Below are 18,524 nucleotides of genomic sequence, written 5' to 3' on the forward strand. Positions count from 1 at the left end.
TTTCAGTAAGGAGATATGGGAAAAGTCCCCTAACTCACACGCACCCATATACAGTGAAAGGGTGAGGGTAACCACAGTGTTTGAGTGATTTGATAGGGGGGGATAACTCACTATGGCAATCACAGAGAGCCGAAAAACGGCTATCAGTAGTAACCATATCTAATCATAGACTACAAACTTGGCTAGATATTGAGTAGTTTCTATGGGTTTCTAGAGGTCATAATGCTAAACCCAGTTTTTTCATGTTTGCTGTATTTAGCACTTTATCATTGCCCCCAAGGTTCCAATTGTAAGAGATCCATTATCCTTTTGACAGGCTCCATGGCTCCTTTTGAATCCAGAGGCCCAAAGGGAACTAAGAAAACATGTATATAGTATCTGTATTGAGCGTGACTATAGAAACTTTGATGGTAGGTCCGCAGAATGGCAAAAATGCAACTTTTTTGTACCTATTTTTTTTCCCAAAAAAAAATTAGTGAGGTAAAAACAACCATATGTTTTGGTCACCAACCCATTGAAGTTAACGGGGCATTTTATCTCATGTCCTACAAAAATCTCCACTCTTATTTATATGCAATCAACCGTAAGAAATTGCTGTTTTGGGCAAAATGCACTGGTCCATCAACTTTGGAGGCTTGTAGTGACCAAGGGATGAGAAAAATTACAAGTTTGTCATTTTTTCCATATGTAGTAGTTATTGAACTATAAGCTCATTAAAGGATTTTTCAAAATGAGTGGATCTACTATGGTTTTGGAATTTTTTCCCAAAACCTTGAAAAGACACTTTTATGTCCTGTTAGGTTACCATTCTAGTGTTAAAAACCTCAATCAGATTGACATATTAACCTTTTCAAAATACACTTGAAAAGTATACCTTCCAGGCTATTGATTTACATTTCATTAATTTCCTGAACTTCTATGGCAACAGTCCACTTGGCAGGAGATACTGGAGAGAAAAAATAAGCTCTACTTGAAGATGCTCATGATGATGTCGGAAAGAACAATACGAGTACAATAAATAGACATTCAATGAACAATATGAGTACAATAAATAAACAATCAATGAGCAATAAACAACTAGTGAACGAAAAATAAAGCCATCGTGTCATTATCATCAAAATGAGGGTACAAAGAAAAAATTACAAAGAGGATACAAAGCACAAAAGGTTAATAGGGGCTACAGAAGTTTCTTGCGGGACTTTGGTTTGGGAGGTTTAAGGTTGGGTGCTTGGAGGTTAGTCTTTTTCCGAGCAGATGAAGGCTCCTTGGATTTTTTACGTCCTGGAGTAGGCTTTGGAGGCTCGGATGCAACCTAAGCTTTTTTCTTTGGTGTGGTGCGCTCTTCAGTGTTGCTGCTCTTTTTCCTACGCCCCAAAATATTTGCACAAACCTGTGAAATAAGAAGTTATGAGTCCTCATCAGACAAGTTCACTATTGTATCCTTTTCAATTGGCTTCTCAGATGATTTTTCAGCGTCCTCTACATCCTTGTTCATTGCAGGTTCTGGCTTCAGAGGCACCTCGGCTGACTCCTTGGATGCGTCACCTTGAGCTCCCACTACATCTGCTCTTTTTTCAACCCTTTTTTCTGCCTTTTGTTGGTCCAGAGTGTCTTCACCTGCTTGTTTCTAGGATGCATTCTTATCCCCGCACCCACCACACATGCTATCAATATTGGGCTTGCGTGATGACCCAGCTTGGGAGTGTGCTACATAAAAGACAATGTAATAATACTCAATATTAAGTTATGTGAACATTCAAAGAGAAGAATGTTCCACATAATATTACCAATTCCATCAACAAGAGATCCAAAGATGCCTTCCATTGGATCTTTCTCTGCAATTACATGGAGAAAAGAAACAAAATGGTCAAGAAATGAATCTACAATCAGCTTCATATCATAAGGTATAAAAACATAGATTACATGTACCAACATGCTCATCCATGTTTGCCTCTCCAGGTGCCAACAGCTTCAAAGCATCTTTTAAAGGTTCCTCACATCCATGAAATAGACACTGGCCGGCAGACTTACAGGTAGTTACAAAACAAAGTGGGTGATACGGATGTTGACACCGGAGCATGTAGACACCGGTAACAACAGTCTGCATGATAGACATCCCACAAGCAACACAATCACCTAACTGCACACAGCTATTGTCCGATCCCAAATGAACAGGTGGCCTAACAGGAAGGATAGGCATTCTTGACTTGAAAAAATTAATAATCGTTTCCACAAATCTAAGATTCCCTGTCGCCACTTCTACTTCCCATAACAAAGTGTCATGCTGACCCTGTAAAAAAATAGCATTGCGTACTTTATAAAACAGTATAAGTGTTTGTGCATTACTTTCAAGAGTCTTCATCACTTTATGTGGTACCTCTTAAGAGTGTTATATAAACACATTTAAGTGGTCTTTTACCATATAAAATGGTCTCTAACCATTTTTTCCTAATTAGAGTTTAACCACTTTTAAGTAATATCAACTACTACTAGGTGAATCAATCAAGCTTACATACCTGTAATTGTGCTGCCTCTTCACCTAGGTTATCGAGATTGTGCACTTCAACATCAAGTCCCATGTCTTTGAGAGCCTCCTTTCTGATTTGAATCAAGGTCTCAAGCTTTGCCATTGCTTCCTCGTTTGGTACAAGCCCAACCTTATGCAACTTGAGTTCCTCCATATCCTTGTTCAGTCTCTTTACGATCTTGGCGGCGCCTCGCATCAAACCAACCTGCTCATCTCTCTTTGTCTTTGATTGATCTAAAGCAATTTTTATTGCTTCGAGACATTGTTGCTTCTCTTTTAACTTTTCAGCAGCATTAGCCTTCATGTTAGAAATAGCTGCTACATCAGCCGTTGACGTAGAAAATGTAGTCGAGGAAACATTTGACATTCCAAATGTTCCCATCGAGCCAAAGGCCCGCTTCTTTAGAAATTCCTCCTTAGCCTATCTTGAAAATTGATGTCCACCTGAGTATGTTTGCCAGTCAAAGACTGTGCCAGTACTGTTAGTGTAATTAGGCATATTTTCTACATTAAATTTCCACTCGCTTCCAAGACATGGACCGTTTGTGGACCTCCATTTCTCCAATTTCCTATTTAAAGTTTTCAGTTGGCGTAACATTTTGATAACACCTTCAGCATACACATCCCATGCAACTAAACCTTCACAATCTTCAGCGGCCTTGCACTTCTGCCAAGTAAATCCATGTGCAAAATGCAAGCCTACCTCGTTGTTTGGGGAAGCTCCCTGATATACTTTGTGGTATAGCAGGAGACATTCTTCATACATTTCAGGCCTCAGCCCCTTTAAATGCATCTTCTCCTTTTGGTGGCGCTTGTAAAGCCATACACTAAGCCACTCCTCATCTCAGAAATCATCATCACATAGGAGCTTCGGATCCTGGCCAACCAAGCATAGCCCATATTCGGTATGAAAATCTTCCTTGGTGAAGCAGAATTTTGTTTGAGTGGGTAAGGCCACTCGTGGTACTATCCACCTCCCTGTAAAAAACATATAAGAATGCATGTTAGTATGTAATGAGCCATAATTAAACTTATTTTATCAACAATAAGAAGTGGTTGAAATGATATCTTCACCATTCTCAGTGGTACTGCAAAATTTTTAAGTGGTGGTGTACCACTAAATGGTTCTCAACCACTTAAAACTGGTTAGGTAACACTAAAAAGTCCTGCTACACCACTATTTTCTAGTGATACATCCCCTTTTGGTGTTTCTTCACCACTTTAAAGTGGTGCTCCAGCACATAAAAGTGGGCTGAACCACTGTTCAGTTGTGCTACACCGATGTGAATTGTTGTACACAACTTAAAACTGGTGCTACACTCCTAAAAAGTGGTGCTACACCAATAGAATGTGGTATCTCCTTGTAAAGCTTCATCACTTAAAAGCACTTAACCACCACTTTTATCAAAGATGTAGAACTAACGATTATTGCACTTTTGTAAAGCATCACTAAAAGTGGTTCTACAACATTGCAAGTGGTTGACCATCACGCACCACCACTTAAATGTGATTTGAACCACAAAAAGTGGTGACCACCACTTTATTGGTGTTTACCACTTTATACCAAATAACGTTCAGGTTAAGAAGCACCACTTTTCAGTGGTCCTACACACTTCTAAGGTACCGAATAACGTTCTAGTTAAGGAGTACCACTTTATAGTGATGTTCACCACGTTATAGTGGTCTTCACCACTATAAACACCACTTAAATGTGATTTGAACCACAAAAAGTGGTGAGCACCACTTTATTGGTGTTTACCACTTTAAACCAAATAACGTTCAGGTTAAAAAGCACCACTTTTTTTACAACTATAAAGTGGTGCTTCTTAACTAGAACGTTATTCGGTACCTTAAAAGTGTGTAAAACCATTGAAAAGTGGTGCACCATCGTGATGCTTCGCTTAAAAGTGATGCTTCACAACAAAATAGTTAGGGTTTTCCACTGGAAAGTGATGCATCCATTGTATCGCCAGTTTTTACTAGAACCTTACCTCTTTTTAGTGCTGCCCAGCACTTTAAAGTGGTCCAGTATCACTTTTAAGAGATGGTGCACCATATCAGCATAACTATGTAGTGATGCAACCATGGTTTCCACCCAACTTTAAAGGGTGTTGCAAGTGCACCACTTCAACACAGCCTATCAGTGGTGTTGTACCCATAAAAATTAGGGTTCACCCACTTGATATTTACTAGTGGTGTGCACACTATTTTTTCCTAATAAAGCAACACTTTAATTGAATCCATGAGGGAAATACATGCATCTAATCTGCTGAACATTTTTCTTCTTAGGTGTACCCTTGGGGGACTCGGAAGTTCTTTTTGTAGCATGCATGTGCAAAAAGTTCAGAAATTTTACAAGATATAAAACCAATTTTAGAAATGCATGCATGATCCATCTAACCTGTTTTGATAGGCGACTCCTGCGTAGAGCTCTTTCCCTTCCTAGGTGTACCCTTGTCAGAGTCTGAAGGTCCTTTTGTAGCCTGGTTCTTCATCCTGAAAAAATCACAAATGCCACATAGATACAAGATCAATAGTTAAATGCATTCATGCTTGAACCTGCATGATGCATTCGTATAAGCATGCACACACAGTTGATAAAATCTGCATTCATGCTTCAAGCTGCATGATTCATTCTTATAAAGCATTCACAAGGGTGATCAATTAGATGTGCACAATGCATATACATTCCAGAAATAAATTCTAAACTTACACATGCATCATTAATAGTTACAATCCATGATTATCTTGCCACCCAACAGAGGGCAGACCATATCACTAGGGGTTGAACCTGGGTCCTTACGCACCCACCCATTCACTTTAACCACTAGGCGAAGCCCCCTTTGGTTATCTTGACACACATTCAGAGACAAGCATATAGCGCTTCTACATCTGCATGAAGCATGTTAAAACATGGATCAATGCTACCTGGAAATGCTACCTAGGAAAACCAGCCACATTCAAATTCAACCAACATTCGAGATAGAATGCTGCAAGCTACATGATGACACATACCTGTTGCTGCTGCAGGGGATTTTTACTGAAGTTGATGACCAGCCCAGCAAAAAGTACTCCTCCTGAATTTGCTTGCTGTTGTTGCTTGTTGCTTCGGCTAGCAGAGAAACAAAAACGAGGGAGGAAAGAGGGAATCAGAAACCTAAATGGCGCTGGCAAGACAGAGAGAGGGGGGAGGAACGAGCGAGACAGAGTGGGAGGGACGAGACTCGAGAGAATATTTGCATTAAGTTCTTGAACGTACCTTGAGGTGATCATTAATGAGTAAGCACTTTCACTTAGTACACGTCAAATTTTAACCCTTTTTTTCCATAAATTTTGAATTTAATCCCACTGTTTCAAACGCCTAAACCACCCATTTTCTCAACACCAAAAACCATATACTATATAGTGGCAAAAGCGGTCCACCTATACATGCTTTCACCCCATTACATTTAATGATTTGACGAAAGAAGCTCTATAGTTGGTAGATAATTGTGTTATCTGCAAGGAAGGAGAGTAAAACACTTTAGATGATGAGTCCTCGTCATAGCATAGTGATCCAAATCTATCAAGTAAGTACCAAAACCCAAATCTCCGCTAAATTAAGAATGGTCATCAAAAAAGTGCTCAAGAGGATTAATTTGTTTGCTAAGCCGCAAGCTAATAAACCTAAGTGGCGTGCAATAGATTAAAAAATGGACAAATCACATGATTGAAGAGTTCTATTACAACAAGGGGCACATAAAAGAATTCCAGTATGCCTCACAAGATAAAGTCTAGCTCAAGCCCCACCGTTGCCAAGATACACAACAAGAATTCTTCCAGGACCATTGGGAGTTGAATGGACACAATCAATCTTAGGAAAACAACCTTCACTACCAAGGATGAGACATGTAGGATTCAAATACGCACCAACTATAGAAGAACATGAGGAGCAGGAACTTGTGCCAATCCTTGCATATTACAAAGAGCCTAGTGGATATATGACCAATAAGGGATACTATCCAACTGAAGAACCCAAAGCGTCGAAACCATGGAGCATGATTGGATCGGTTGGCCCACCAACTGTTGCACATTCTTCAAGAGAAGGTAAATAGAGTTTGGACGAACACACATTACTATTTATAACTAATGGAGGATTAACGGGATCAAGACCTTCTTTTATCAATAGAGAGCTACTCAAGGAGCACCTCAAAAACCCAAGGGACCATGTTATAAGTGTGGGGGTGACAACCTGATGAGGGAATCTCCTCGCGATAAAATCTTAAGAGTGAATGCATATTGTAGTGAGTGTGGAATCACTTATTTGATTCTTGAGTGCTTAAAGAATCCTAACAAAGGATCAAAAGTAATGTTGAATATACTAGAGACAATGCCATCTACTTGGGGGGTGCACTACGTAATCATGTTAATGTATAACATGAGTTTGAATGGAGGGGTTTTAAAATGCAAGAATTTTATGTGATTTAACAGAGATACATCAAAATGAGGGGTTTTTATATTCAATTTTGAAAAATCTTCTAAAATAAGGGGTCATTTTATTCATTGAGACATGTTAAAAGAGGGGTTTTTTTGATACCCCATGAATGCATGTTATATAGGGGGTACTAAATGGTGAACCCCACTGAGTCCATCTAGTAGTGGATCAAAAAATAAAAACGTGATACCAATCCAAGTAATCACAAAGATCCCAAGCTCCTAATGAACCCATCATGGAAGAACAAAAAACGGATGCACCTAGCATTGAACGAAAGAGTTTTTAGTGAAGTACTTGGAAAGCTAGAAAAGCTAGGATGAAAGCTAGGAGGGAGCATGAACACACTTAGTTGAAGAACTAAAACAAACAAGGGACAAATTGAGAAAACTGGAAGGAAATATGAACAAAGAAAAAGAAACCCCTAAGGTAGTATCAGAGCCAGGCACAGTTAAGGAACCGAAGAGTGCTAGTTCTGGAGGATCGGTTTCGGTAGAAAAGGTCTATGAAACATTAGATGCCCTCTTTAAAGCCTATGATGCACGACTTAAAAACAACCAAGATCAAGAACAAAGGTGGATGAAATATCCATACACAGAACTAGAGAAGCTAATGCTTGAAATGTGTTAAAAAATGATTGAAACAGCCCAAGCTTTACTAAAACCCCTAGCTCGAAAATTGAAACATGTACTAGTTTTCCCACCAACACCAATATTCCCACCAAACTAGGAGAAAATAGAGCAAGATTCTAGTCACAAGCATGAGCTGAACCTAAAAAACCAGCACAAGGACCAAAGATAGAAATAGATACCATGGATCATAGTCTTTTGATAAATTCCACCCAGGCATACTAAAGGAGTGCAGAGAAATAGACGATCTTGATGAACTATGGAAACAGATGAGAGAAGCAACAAAATCTAATGAGCTAAGCAAACATGTAAATCAAACTAGTGACGGGAGAGGGGTGTCTTTTCCACCAATAGAGGTATTTGAGGCAAGATGTCAAATAGATCTATAAATACAATTGTATTGGGGAGACCAAGGGTCTGATCTATCTATAGACAACCAGCCCCATTTGCTTAGAACACTGCCATCCTATATGGGAGAGCACAAGGACAAATCAAATTTTGTTGCGCTCTCATTACAGAGACTCTCTTCCATGAAAATCATTGACTCTAAAGTTTCGATAGAAATTTTGTCCACTCCAGTGACATGTATAAAAACGTAAGCTAAGTTATTAGGAATATGACCTAACATGTGGACTATGGTAGGAGACTTTCTGGAAAAGTTTGTTGTGAAGGATCCTTCATCATGAATTCAAGAGGGAATCCCCAAACTCAAAAACCTCACCTAAATTCCACGCAGGTACCATTGAAAAAATTTGGGAGAGTATTGTGAAGGAGAAGATGGCAACACGATTCTTCCTATAGAATTTCAACGTGTCACCACCATGGCAGTTCTTGACAGTGGGGATATGGTAGCCATTGCTACAAAAACATGGACAAAATGGGAAAATATTTCTTTAAGAGCAATAAGAATGAAACTACAGCTCACAGATGGAGGATATATAGAGAAACCCCTAGGAATTCTAGAGAAAGTAGTTGTCACCTCTTGCGAAATTAAAAAACATGGTCCAGGATTGGGGGTACGACCACATTTACCTAAGAAACTTGGAGACCACAAGCAAGATAAACTTTAAAAACCATAGTTACAAGGATGTGACACAAACTCCTGTTGAAGAGTTTAATTCAGGTAAATTAGCTAGATTCAAAAATCCAACATGGTCAAATAGTTGTGGATGTGCAGAGCTTCAAATTGTGGGAGCTTAAAGCCCATAGAGTGTATCATATAAAGGGCTTTAGAAGACAAAGTCTACATTCCAGAAACCTTTCCAAAGGAAGCACTAGAGGCTTTAGGTTGGGAACACATTTTGGCAACCTTGGATGTGTGTTGTTGCAGACTGTCCCATGACAAAGTTCTATGACAAAAATGGTTATGATGTGATACCATATTACATGGTCAATGTAATTGAGAAAGATGGTGAGAGTCAAACCTCAAATAAACCCAAAATCAGAAAGCAAGACAAAAAAGAAGAGCTGCTTTATGACTCTCCATAGTTTTTCGAATCTGATAATGATGCAGATAACGAATACTCTGTCAGTACTAGTGATCAAGAGGAGACCATAGCAAATGTCAGATTTTAAGACTTTACAAAACAAAAACCTAGAAGGCAACAACACTATACAAAGAAAAGAGCCTTAAACATGGCCAGAGAAATTCCGATGTTGAGTGTAAAAAATAAAACACATTCCTAAGGCTTGTGAGGGTAGAAGATTGGGTAAAGGACAAAACCTCAGGTCCATTCACAAAAACTCAAAACACAAAAACAAAAGAAGGAAACAAGCTTAAAAGACAGAAAAAGAGACAAAACATAAGAAACCAAAAGGACCAGGGATGGATGAGTTTGGGGAACCAAAATGGACCAAGGTAGAGCGTGAAAAGAAATACCAATAACTCAAGAGAATGTTAAGAGAAGTATGGACAATGGAGAGAGAAAGTAAGTAAAAAGAGAGCACCAAAAAGGAAAGGATGGATGTCCCTTCCCACTATCAAAAATTCATATTCCAGGAGAGAAAAATAGTGAGGACACAAATTGATAAGGGGGAAAAAAGAAAATGAATGATATGATGGGTCAAAAAATGCAAATGAATAGACCTGATAGAATCTAGAGAGGATGCAAGATCGGTCTACATAGCAGCAGATTTGAGCACAAAAGAAGAGGAGCTACTCATCCAACTCCTCAAGAAGTATAGAGATGTTTTGGCATGTTCATATAAGGACCTCAAAGGAGTGGATCCATCAATATGTAAACATACAATCCCGTTGAAGCCTAATTCCAAACCTTATAGGCAACATCCCTATACCTATAATGACACATTTTCTAAATGAGTTAAGGAAGAGATTGACAAGCTCAAGAAGTCAAAATTCATTTATGAGATTGAACATACCGGATGCATACCGCTTCAACATCAAGATGGTCCCTAAATGGTCTCAAGAGATAGTCACACTTTTGACCTATGGAGACGCATTTGATAGGACAGAACATGACCTCAAGCAACAATCAATCAGGCAATCCAAAACCTTTCAGCTTATAGGCGGGTGCTTGTACCATCTAGGTATAGATGGAATATTGTGATTATGCATAAGTCCAAACAAACATCATTGTTATCTCATGGAAACCCATGTACAGGACATAGATTTTCATTGTTCCCAAAAGAAGACATACCAACGCCTAAAGCAACTTGGAGTTTATTGGCCAAATATGCATGCGGATGTACATGAATTTTTCATGAATTGTAATACATTGTAATGTACCCAACATTTTTGAATAGAAGAATTTTATTCACTTTGCAAATATTTAAGGTTCGCATTCTATTAAGTCATAATGCGGTCCAACAGAATGACTCGATTGAAAATTGGACTCTAGAACTAAGTTAAGTATGACCCTTATTCACTTGAAACAATAGGTTGATAGAGAACTTAAGCCTCAAGTCTATTTCTATAGATAAGAGTTGACCCTTGAAAAAGAGGGAGTATTTTTAGGAAAAGGGTAGTATTTTTAAAAAAGAAGAGGAGAGACTCAAGTTTCGAGTTCTTGTTTTGGAAGCCAAGCTTCTTCTATAATTGGAGAACTGAAATCGTGTATCAAAAAGATTCATGATATATATATATATATATATATATATATATATATATATATATATATATATATATATATATATATATATATATATATATATATACACACACACACACATATATATACACACACACACACACACACATATATATATATATATATATATTTATATTTATATAAATCTACAAACATGCACGAACTTATCTTTCCTATTTTTAGCCTATGCTTTTGGCTCTTGAGAGCCTATATAAAGGAACCTCCTCCCTCACTTTCAAGACACACATACACACACTCTCAAAAGCAGAAGCTCTCTTGCCTTGACATCGGAGTTACCTTCTCTCCCTCAAGATCTCTCTCTCAAGCTCTTACCTTCAAGTCATATCCATCTCCAACTCTTTCTTTACCATTGTTGTGTTTCCCTTCTGATTCTTCAGTTCTCTCTCTCTTTCCCTTTTCTCTAGCTCGATACGATGGCCCCGAAGCGAGTAACTCAAAGCTCAAAGGATGCTTATGTCGCTCCACCTTTAGGGAAGGTGCAAAAGAATATATCATCTACTCCAATCATAACTCAAGTGGAGCTATCGACTCCAAAAGAAGGTGAAATTGTCCAGACTCAAACACGGGAGGTAATCGAACATGTCTCTAATCTGGTAAGATAAATATATAATTTTTCATTTCTATTCATGTTGATGTGGGAAGCTAAGCATAGGGATTCCCTTAAATTGTCCACGAAACGTGATTATATCACAAAAAACAAGCATATGTTTTCATAGATTAGTGAAAGAACTGTTTGATAAATTTTCATTGTTTATTGAATTGTTATTTCTTCATAAGTTATTATTTTTTGATAAGTTGTTACTAATTGATACGAAGAATTGGTTGATCATGTTTGAAGAATCATTTCAAGAGAAGAATTGTTGAAAGAATATCTTTTGTTCCTTGTGAAAAGAGAGATGATTCCGCGGTAAGTGGAGATTAAGCCAAGGTTATTGGCTCTCTTTTGTTCCCTACAATGAGTGAGATGCGTGGCGGTTAGCAAGATGTCTCGCAGTTAGTGGGATGTCTCGCGGGATGCCTAGCGGTTAATAATATGCCTCACGGTTAGCGAGATGGGAAGGTTGCACAATTTGCGGTTAGCGAATAAATCCTTTGCAAAGGCTCTGTTGGTTAGATAGAGTAAGTCCACGGGTAGCGGCAAACTCATAAGAAATTAGAAAATCTCTTTTTGTTGAAATATAGGACTATCTTCATTAGGCCTTCTTTGAATTGTTTTGGTATTGTTTGACGGGTTGTACAAAAGAACTTGTACCTGGAATTAATTAAGGAACAATGTTTGTATATGTAAAATAGTGTGGTAGTAATTAGAAAGCAAGTTAAAAGAGTGAGTGTGGGGTGGAAAGTGGGGGCTGGCTTAGGTTGCCAGTCAAGGATGGGTGGTCTCGATTAATCAAGAAACTCTCCACTCCATCTTATTAAGAGATGTGAAAGTAGAGACTCATTGTGCCAAGAGTCAAGATGTCCCAAATCTACATGCCCCTGAAAGCTATGGATCCAATTAGTCGGATACTTTTCACAAGATTACTAGTTAGTTTAAACTAAATCTCATATCATATTTATGGTTTATGGATGGCAGTCGTGCCTCTTAAACGTGGGAAAAAAGGCGTTGTTTATGGATTCTAAATATGTCAACGGGATTTCCTCTTTATGTTAGGAAGTATTTTTCATTAGATTCCTTGATTTTATGGACCTAGCTTGTGGCGTATGACCCTTATAACCACGTAAACAATGGATAGAGTACTTCCTCTCTTCTGTTGCTCGTATCTTTATTTTGTGGAAACGGAGTAGGGTGTAAAACGGAAAAGGAGAATAAAGGAAGTCCATTTATCAAGTCGTCCCAATCTTCTCGGGGTTGGGGACCTCACAATTGGTATCAGAGCCTATATTAAAAAGATTTTATTGGCTACTTCAAGCTCCCTCATGCGTATGGGTTCTATACCCATTATCCGACTCGTAGAGATATTACGTTATACCCATTGACGTGTACCATAGTTATGATTGAAACCTCTATTGTGTTTTCTCATGGAGAGATCTTTTGTAGACTGCTATATGAAATTTTGATGATTTTATGAATAGAAGATTGAGTTGTTTTTCTACAAAGAAATTGTTTGATTGGTTAAGTCATGAAAGTGAGTTTTTTTCATGGATTGAATGAGCCATGATTGGTTAAGCTATGTGATTGGATAACCCATGACTGGTTAAGTCATGTGATTGGATAACCCATGACTGGTTAAGTCATGTGATTGAGATAACCATGATTGGTTAAGTCATGTGATTGAGTTTTGATTGACTAGATAAGTCAAGATTGGTTAATTTATGTAATTGAGTTTTAATGGATTGGATAAGTAATGATTGGTTAATTTATGTAATTGATTTTTAATGGATTGGATAAGTAATGATTGATTAATTCATACCATTGAGTTCTAGTGAACTGGATAAGTCTAAGTTTGGAAATTACCTTAGTTTTTGAGATATTATGAACATTAACGTTAATATATGCGTACACTCAAGAGAATCCTCAAATCACTCCTATGGAAAACCCTCAGAATAATGCTATCTATACGAAGATTCAGGAGAAGAAGTTGTTGTTCAAACAAATGCAACCACCTTCTTTTAAAGGAGAGAGTCATGATATTGAGAAAGATGAAGAAGTGTGGATTGAAGCTATGGATGATTACTTCTCTGCTGCAAGGAACACACCTGCAAATCAAGCGATGCTAGGGATGTCTCGTCTCTCATGGTAAGTGAACTTATGGTGGAAGCAACATTGTCGTGACATGGGAGTGCTGGAGAACTCTCAGAGTTGGTGGGAAATCAAACAAGGGGTGAAGGAAAGATACTTATCCCCTGCCCATGAAGCAATAAAGATGAATGATTTCTTTAGATAAACAATACAGTTTATCTTTGGAGGAGTACTACTCACAGTTTGTAAGGCTTAGACATTATGCATCGTCAATGACCATAGAGTAGCAGGTACCTCGCTATCGTCAAGGTTTAAGAGAACCAATCAGTTTGCAATTAGAAGCTTTAAAACCTACCATTGTATAAGATGCTTTACTACGAGCTAAACCTTTGATGAAGGAACAAGGGATTCGAAGAAGAATTGAACAGAATCAAAGCTTCAGAGATACACAACCACAAAGAGCTTATGCCGCTAATGCACAAAATCCTCCACTCTTGAATGTTTGATGCTTTGAATGTGGAGAGTTGGGACATTATCAGAACTCTTGTCCAGGACTGACTAATGGAGCAGCAGTAGCAAGTGAAGCAGACTAATGCCCTAGACCTGTGGTTGCTTTGTATGGGCAAGGTGTCCAAACCGACGTTTTTGTAGAGGTTTTTTTAGGCAATACTAAAAGGGACCACAAATTTTGGGTCCGTGTAACAACATTTGCAAGGATGTCATAGAGCCTACTAACTCAAACACTTCCTTGCCAACCCTAGCGGTTCAAAATGCAATACTAGCAAAACTCACAAATGCTACCGCTTGAGCCCTCTTTGTGTATAGCGTTCAAAATGTTTTTGAGGTCACCATTCGTCATTTCTCCTTTAGCATTTCAACACGCACCAAAACACTCTGCACAATTGGACTATCAAGACTATCTAGTCCATATGTTTCAAAATGCAAGCAATTGAGAGAAATACACTCGCCATCACAAAGGCCAATGGAGATGCCATCATCGGGTAGTGTTGTCATCAAAGTATTTTAAAACACTGGCTCAAGCGGTCGTTTTTCTGTCTCCAAGGTCCTTTGGAATGCTAGTATTTTAAAATGCTATTTGCTTGTACCGTGCTTCTCCACGAGCTTAGATCTCCTCCCTTCAATGCGTGCAATTTTTCTTCTGAGATCAAAGGGCCACAAGCTCTAATACCATGTCAAAGAAACTAGTACGATCCTTTTGATCTCTGCATCACCATTTTATATATACTTAGTAGGCTTTTAATTATAAAGCACCCATTAGCTAAATATTAGTCTTGTACCTAGGCAACAAAAGTGACTTGGGCCACTTTTGTATACAAGAAAAATTTCTCTAGAGCAAAGTCATCATTTGACTTGAAAAGTCAATCAATAGACAATTTATTTTGCTACATAGGGCAATTTTAATGTAAAATTGTAGTTATCTGCTCGACTTGAACAAGTATCGAATGTTAAAAGTCTTTATCTAGATATTGTAAAAGGTTGAAATTTCAAAGAAGATAGTAATATTTTGTTTGTTTTGAAAAATTATTCATTAAAGATAACCATAGAAATGCACCTTTAAATCAATTCCCAGTGTTTGTCGGGAATATTTTTCAAAAATAGGGTTTTTTTGAGTCGCGACCTAAAAGTTGTCTACAGAGGTTCCTAAAAGCCACAGTCGTGGCTTTCTTTCCACAAGATTAGTGTTGAAGCTTGCATCCCATTTGCATTTAAATAAAAACCTTCACTTAATTTATCTGCAAAATCAAAAGAAATGTCAACCTCAATTGATAATTACAAAGTAAGTCCTCTAGATTTTTAATTTTGATAAAAGAATGGGTAATTGAGCTAGATTACAATATCTTTAATAGGCTCTCTCTCTCTCTCTCTCTCTCTCTCTCTCATGCTATAATAAAGCATCCTCCTTTCCTAAAATGACATGTCAACTCTCATTTCAATTTCTATCTCAAAGATTCATATAAAAGCCAATAAAAGTACCTGCATGTAGATATAAATTGCAAAGGAATCACACTAGTGGGAAATTATAGAAAGATATTTCATGCCATTCTAAGAAGATAATTCTTTAACTGTGTTTATCTATGATAAATACAAGAGGCTCATTGGCAAGTGGGAATATTCAGTCATTTATCATGTACATATCTCAGTATGGCACATGCGTCCATGTACGCAATAAGAAAGGACATGCGAACTTGTACAAGTGTAGTTATCAACATGCAAGATCTAGAGGGACACAACCATACTTCTAGCTTACAAGCAAGCTTCTTTCCCATTTAGTTTGAGGTAGTAAGGAGGTGAGAGTTGAATAAGTTACGAAACTTTCCTAGTTCCTCCCCTATAAAGTCATGGAAAGTGTGATTCTCAAGATCAACAAACTCAACAATGTAGTGCAGGACACAAGATTCTGGGGTGGAACCTGGGAGGATATTCAAGGTGTAGGCAAGGTGAGAGAAGTGTTTGTTGAGAGCACCGCCATCAATGAGGGTGCATTTAAAGTGATGCTCCTCGTGGTTCATTTCATCCCATCTACATTTGACGAAGTTATAGTGAGGTATGTCTGGGAAAAAACAAAGAGAAAAATTATAGTCAGCAAGATGCTATCAGTAGGTGCTTGAAAGATGTGGAAGGTTGATGAATGATCAATGAGGGCATATACATGGGTGCATGCAAGTGTGTATGCCCTCATTCACATAGAATCGTCGGAGGGGTGCCGCTGCTGAAGGCAACGCCATTGTACTAGTGGTCAATAATATCTAGTCTCAATGATGGAGTTATGATGAAGGTGTGCAAGCTAAGGGTTTAAATGTAGACACATGATACAATATGGTAGGGATTTCTACTTCTTTAGCATGACCCTATCGACTACCTTTGAATGTGTGCCACGTATATATATGCTTGGGAGGCCAGTAGTAGGTCAGACAACGGTATTCTCCACGGAGCTGGAGTTTTCTTCTTCTCCCCTTCCCCTTCTCTCTGTCGTTGCTTGCTTTGGAGGCAAATAAACCAGCAAATTAGGGTAATTACCTTCATGATACGTGACAATGAAGGTGTTGCCGACGGAGAGGGGAGGGCCGTCCACGTAAAGCATCTCGTTGAAGTGGCCGGGTTGGGAGGCCGGCAGCACTTTATCCATCTCATGAACGTACCGCTACCACACCTTCTCCGCCGAGTGTTGCACCTCCGCCTTCACCTCCATAGTCTCGACATCGTCTCTCTCTCTCTCTCTCTCTCTCACACACACACACACACACACACACTCTCTCTCTCTCTCTCTATAGTAGTCACTACGTCGGGTACACCCTGCTTAACGATGTGATTGACCACCCGCCACCACTTTTTATTCCATTGACTACACTGATACTTGATACTGGTACGGTTCTTTATTATATTCATTTCACCAAAGATTCCTGCAAATCTCATGCTCCCCTCTATGAGTAGAGGACCTTACCTTAGAAAAGGGATGAGAAGATTTGAACTCAGGCCCCATGGCGTATAGGTTTTTAGAGTCTCAAGCCTAACCACATGCACCAAGACGTCGAGTTGGTATTGCAATCGATTCATCAAGTTCTAAACAAACCTAGTAAACTTTGCGCATGCCTTGGCATCCGGCTTTGTCTCGCTCTTCGTTATGGAGCTTGAGGCTGCCGAGTCTCGCTCCACCCCTCCCTACTTCTGCTCGCTCGTGTGCGCCTTTACCTTCGCAGCATCTTCAAAAGACTCCGATTAATGCATTATTTTTCGAAATCGAGGACACATAATGATATAATAGTATTTATTAAATTATATCTCCACAAACCAACAAAGTGGAAGTTCTACTAAAAAATCATCGATAATTGAACGTTCCCATATCTCACTGTTTCATTTAGGAATGTGTATCCCTCCACCGTCAATGCAGAGCTGAAACCTAGAAATTGCAACCCTTTCCACCCTTCCTACGCAATTTGCCTTGCACTCGAATGGAAAAAAAATTTTAAGCGTTCCTTGTGAAGATAAGGAAAGTGAAATGTGCTTCGAACCTAAACGGCGTTTTCCAAGGAAACCTTCCTTAGGAAGGGCCTTTGTAAAACTACCCTTCATGGATTAAATTGCAGTTGGTGGTAGGTGTGCCAAGTTCTTTTTGACATGCTTGATTAAGAGGAATCTAAAGAGATCCTTTGATTGATTGAAGGAAAAATGGGATGAGAGGGCACGTGGAGAGAGAGAGAGAGAGAGAGAGAGGCCATGTGTTGAGGCGAGGGCAATGGACTTGGAGAAAGAGAATTTTTTTCATGTAGATGATCTTACGCAAGTAGAGGCAGAGGCATGGGTTTGGAGCTCCGAGGCATTGTGTCAAACATTTTTTGCTAAGAGAAATATTTGGATACGCTCAAGTACCTTTGAGAAGAAAAAAGGGAGATATTGCGCATGGGTGGAGAGAGAGAGAGAGAGAGAGAGAGAGAGAGAGAGAAGATGGATGACGTGTGTCCACATGAGAGCAAAGACATCGAGATTTTTGCATTGTTTGATGCCTCGAGACGAGCTGGGAGAAACATATAGATTTTATTTTATTTTTTGTCGACGATGGTATATGGTAGGCTTGAGGCATCAAGTACAGAGGTGCACGAGACTGAGAAACAAAGGAACATGCATAGAATCTCTCTCTCTTTCTCTCTCTATGTGAGTGTGTGTGTGTGTATGAGAGAGAAAGAGAGATTTTTTTGGAGCGAATGTCTGTAGTTGGACATGCCCATGCCCCCAAAGTACAATAGCCTGCTGGAGGTGATGATGATAAGAGGAGGAGGTGGACAGGAGGAGGAGGATAAAGCACACCATGAAACAACAAGGGAAGGGAGGCTCGACTACACAAAGTTGTCCTTTGCCGTGAGGAGGCATGGGTGCGCAATGTGTGAGGAGGATGCCAATCATTGTGTGTGAGCTACAATGGTAGTGCCTGAGAAATAGGGAGGTCGGCTAGTGGCCAAGAAAAAGGGGACAACCTCGCATTGTCACAATGGCTCCTATGTGCAAGCTCCTTCATGTGACCAAGTGTGTCAGCAAAGTTGTGTTACTTTTTGAGCATTAGAGAAATAGA

The 18,524-nt window shown here is 39.0% G+C and overlaps 1 protein-coding gene across 1 annotated transcript; it reads right to left on the bottom strand.

Moving 5' to 3' along the window:
* Positions 1 to 15,483: 15,483 nt before the first annotated feature.
* LOC147463199 (uncharacterized) lies at positions 15,484 to 16,720 on the bottom strand. The gene is made up of 2 exons (XM_086528170.1): positions 16,478 to 16,720; positions 15,484 to 16,010 (listed from the first exon to the last, which is right to left on the bottom strand). The coding sequence occupies exons 1-2, from the start codon at positions 16,584 to 16,586 to the stop codon at positions 15,727 to 15,729; spliced, it is 393 nt and encodes a 130-aa protein (XP_086384296.1). The 5' UTR covers positions 16,587 to 16,720; the 3' UTR covers positions 15,484 to 15,726.
* Positions 16,721 to 18,524: the final 1,804 nt, after the last annotated feature.

The sequence above is a fragment of the Adiantum capillus-veneris genome, chromosome 2 (genome assembly GCF_014529385.1).
Source record: "Adiantum capillus-veneris isolate H3 chromosome 2, ASM1452938v2, whole genome shotgun sequence".
Lineage (NCBI taxonomy): Eukaryota > Viridiplantae > Streptophyta > Polypodiopsida > Polypodiales > Pteridaceae > Adiantum > Adiantum capillus-veneris.

Coding starts and splice junctions, on each gene's coding strand:
- LOC147463199 (XM_086528170.1), bottom strand. CDS start 16,586: ATGGATAAAGTGCTGCCGGCCTCCCAACCCGGCCACTTCAACGAGATG. Junction 16,011..16,477: donor CATTGTCACGTATCATGAAG/GTAATTACCCTA, acceptor GTTTTTTCCCAG/ACATACCTCACTATAACTTC.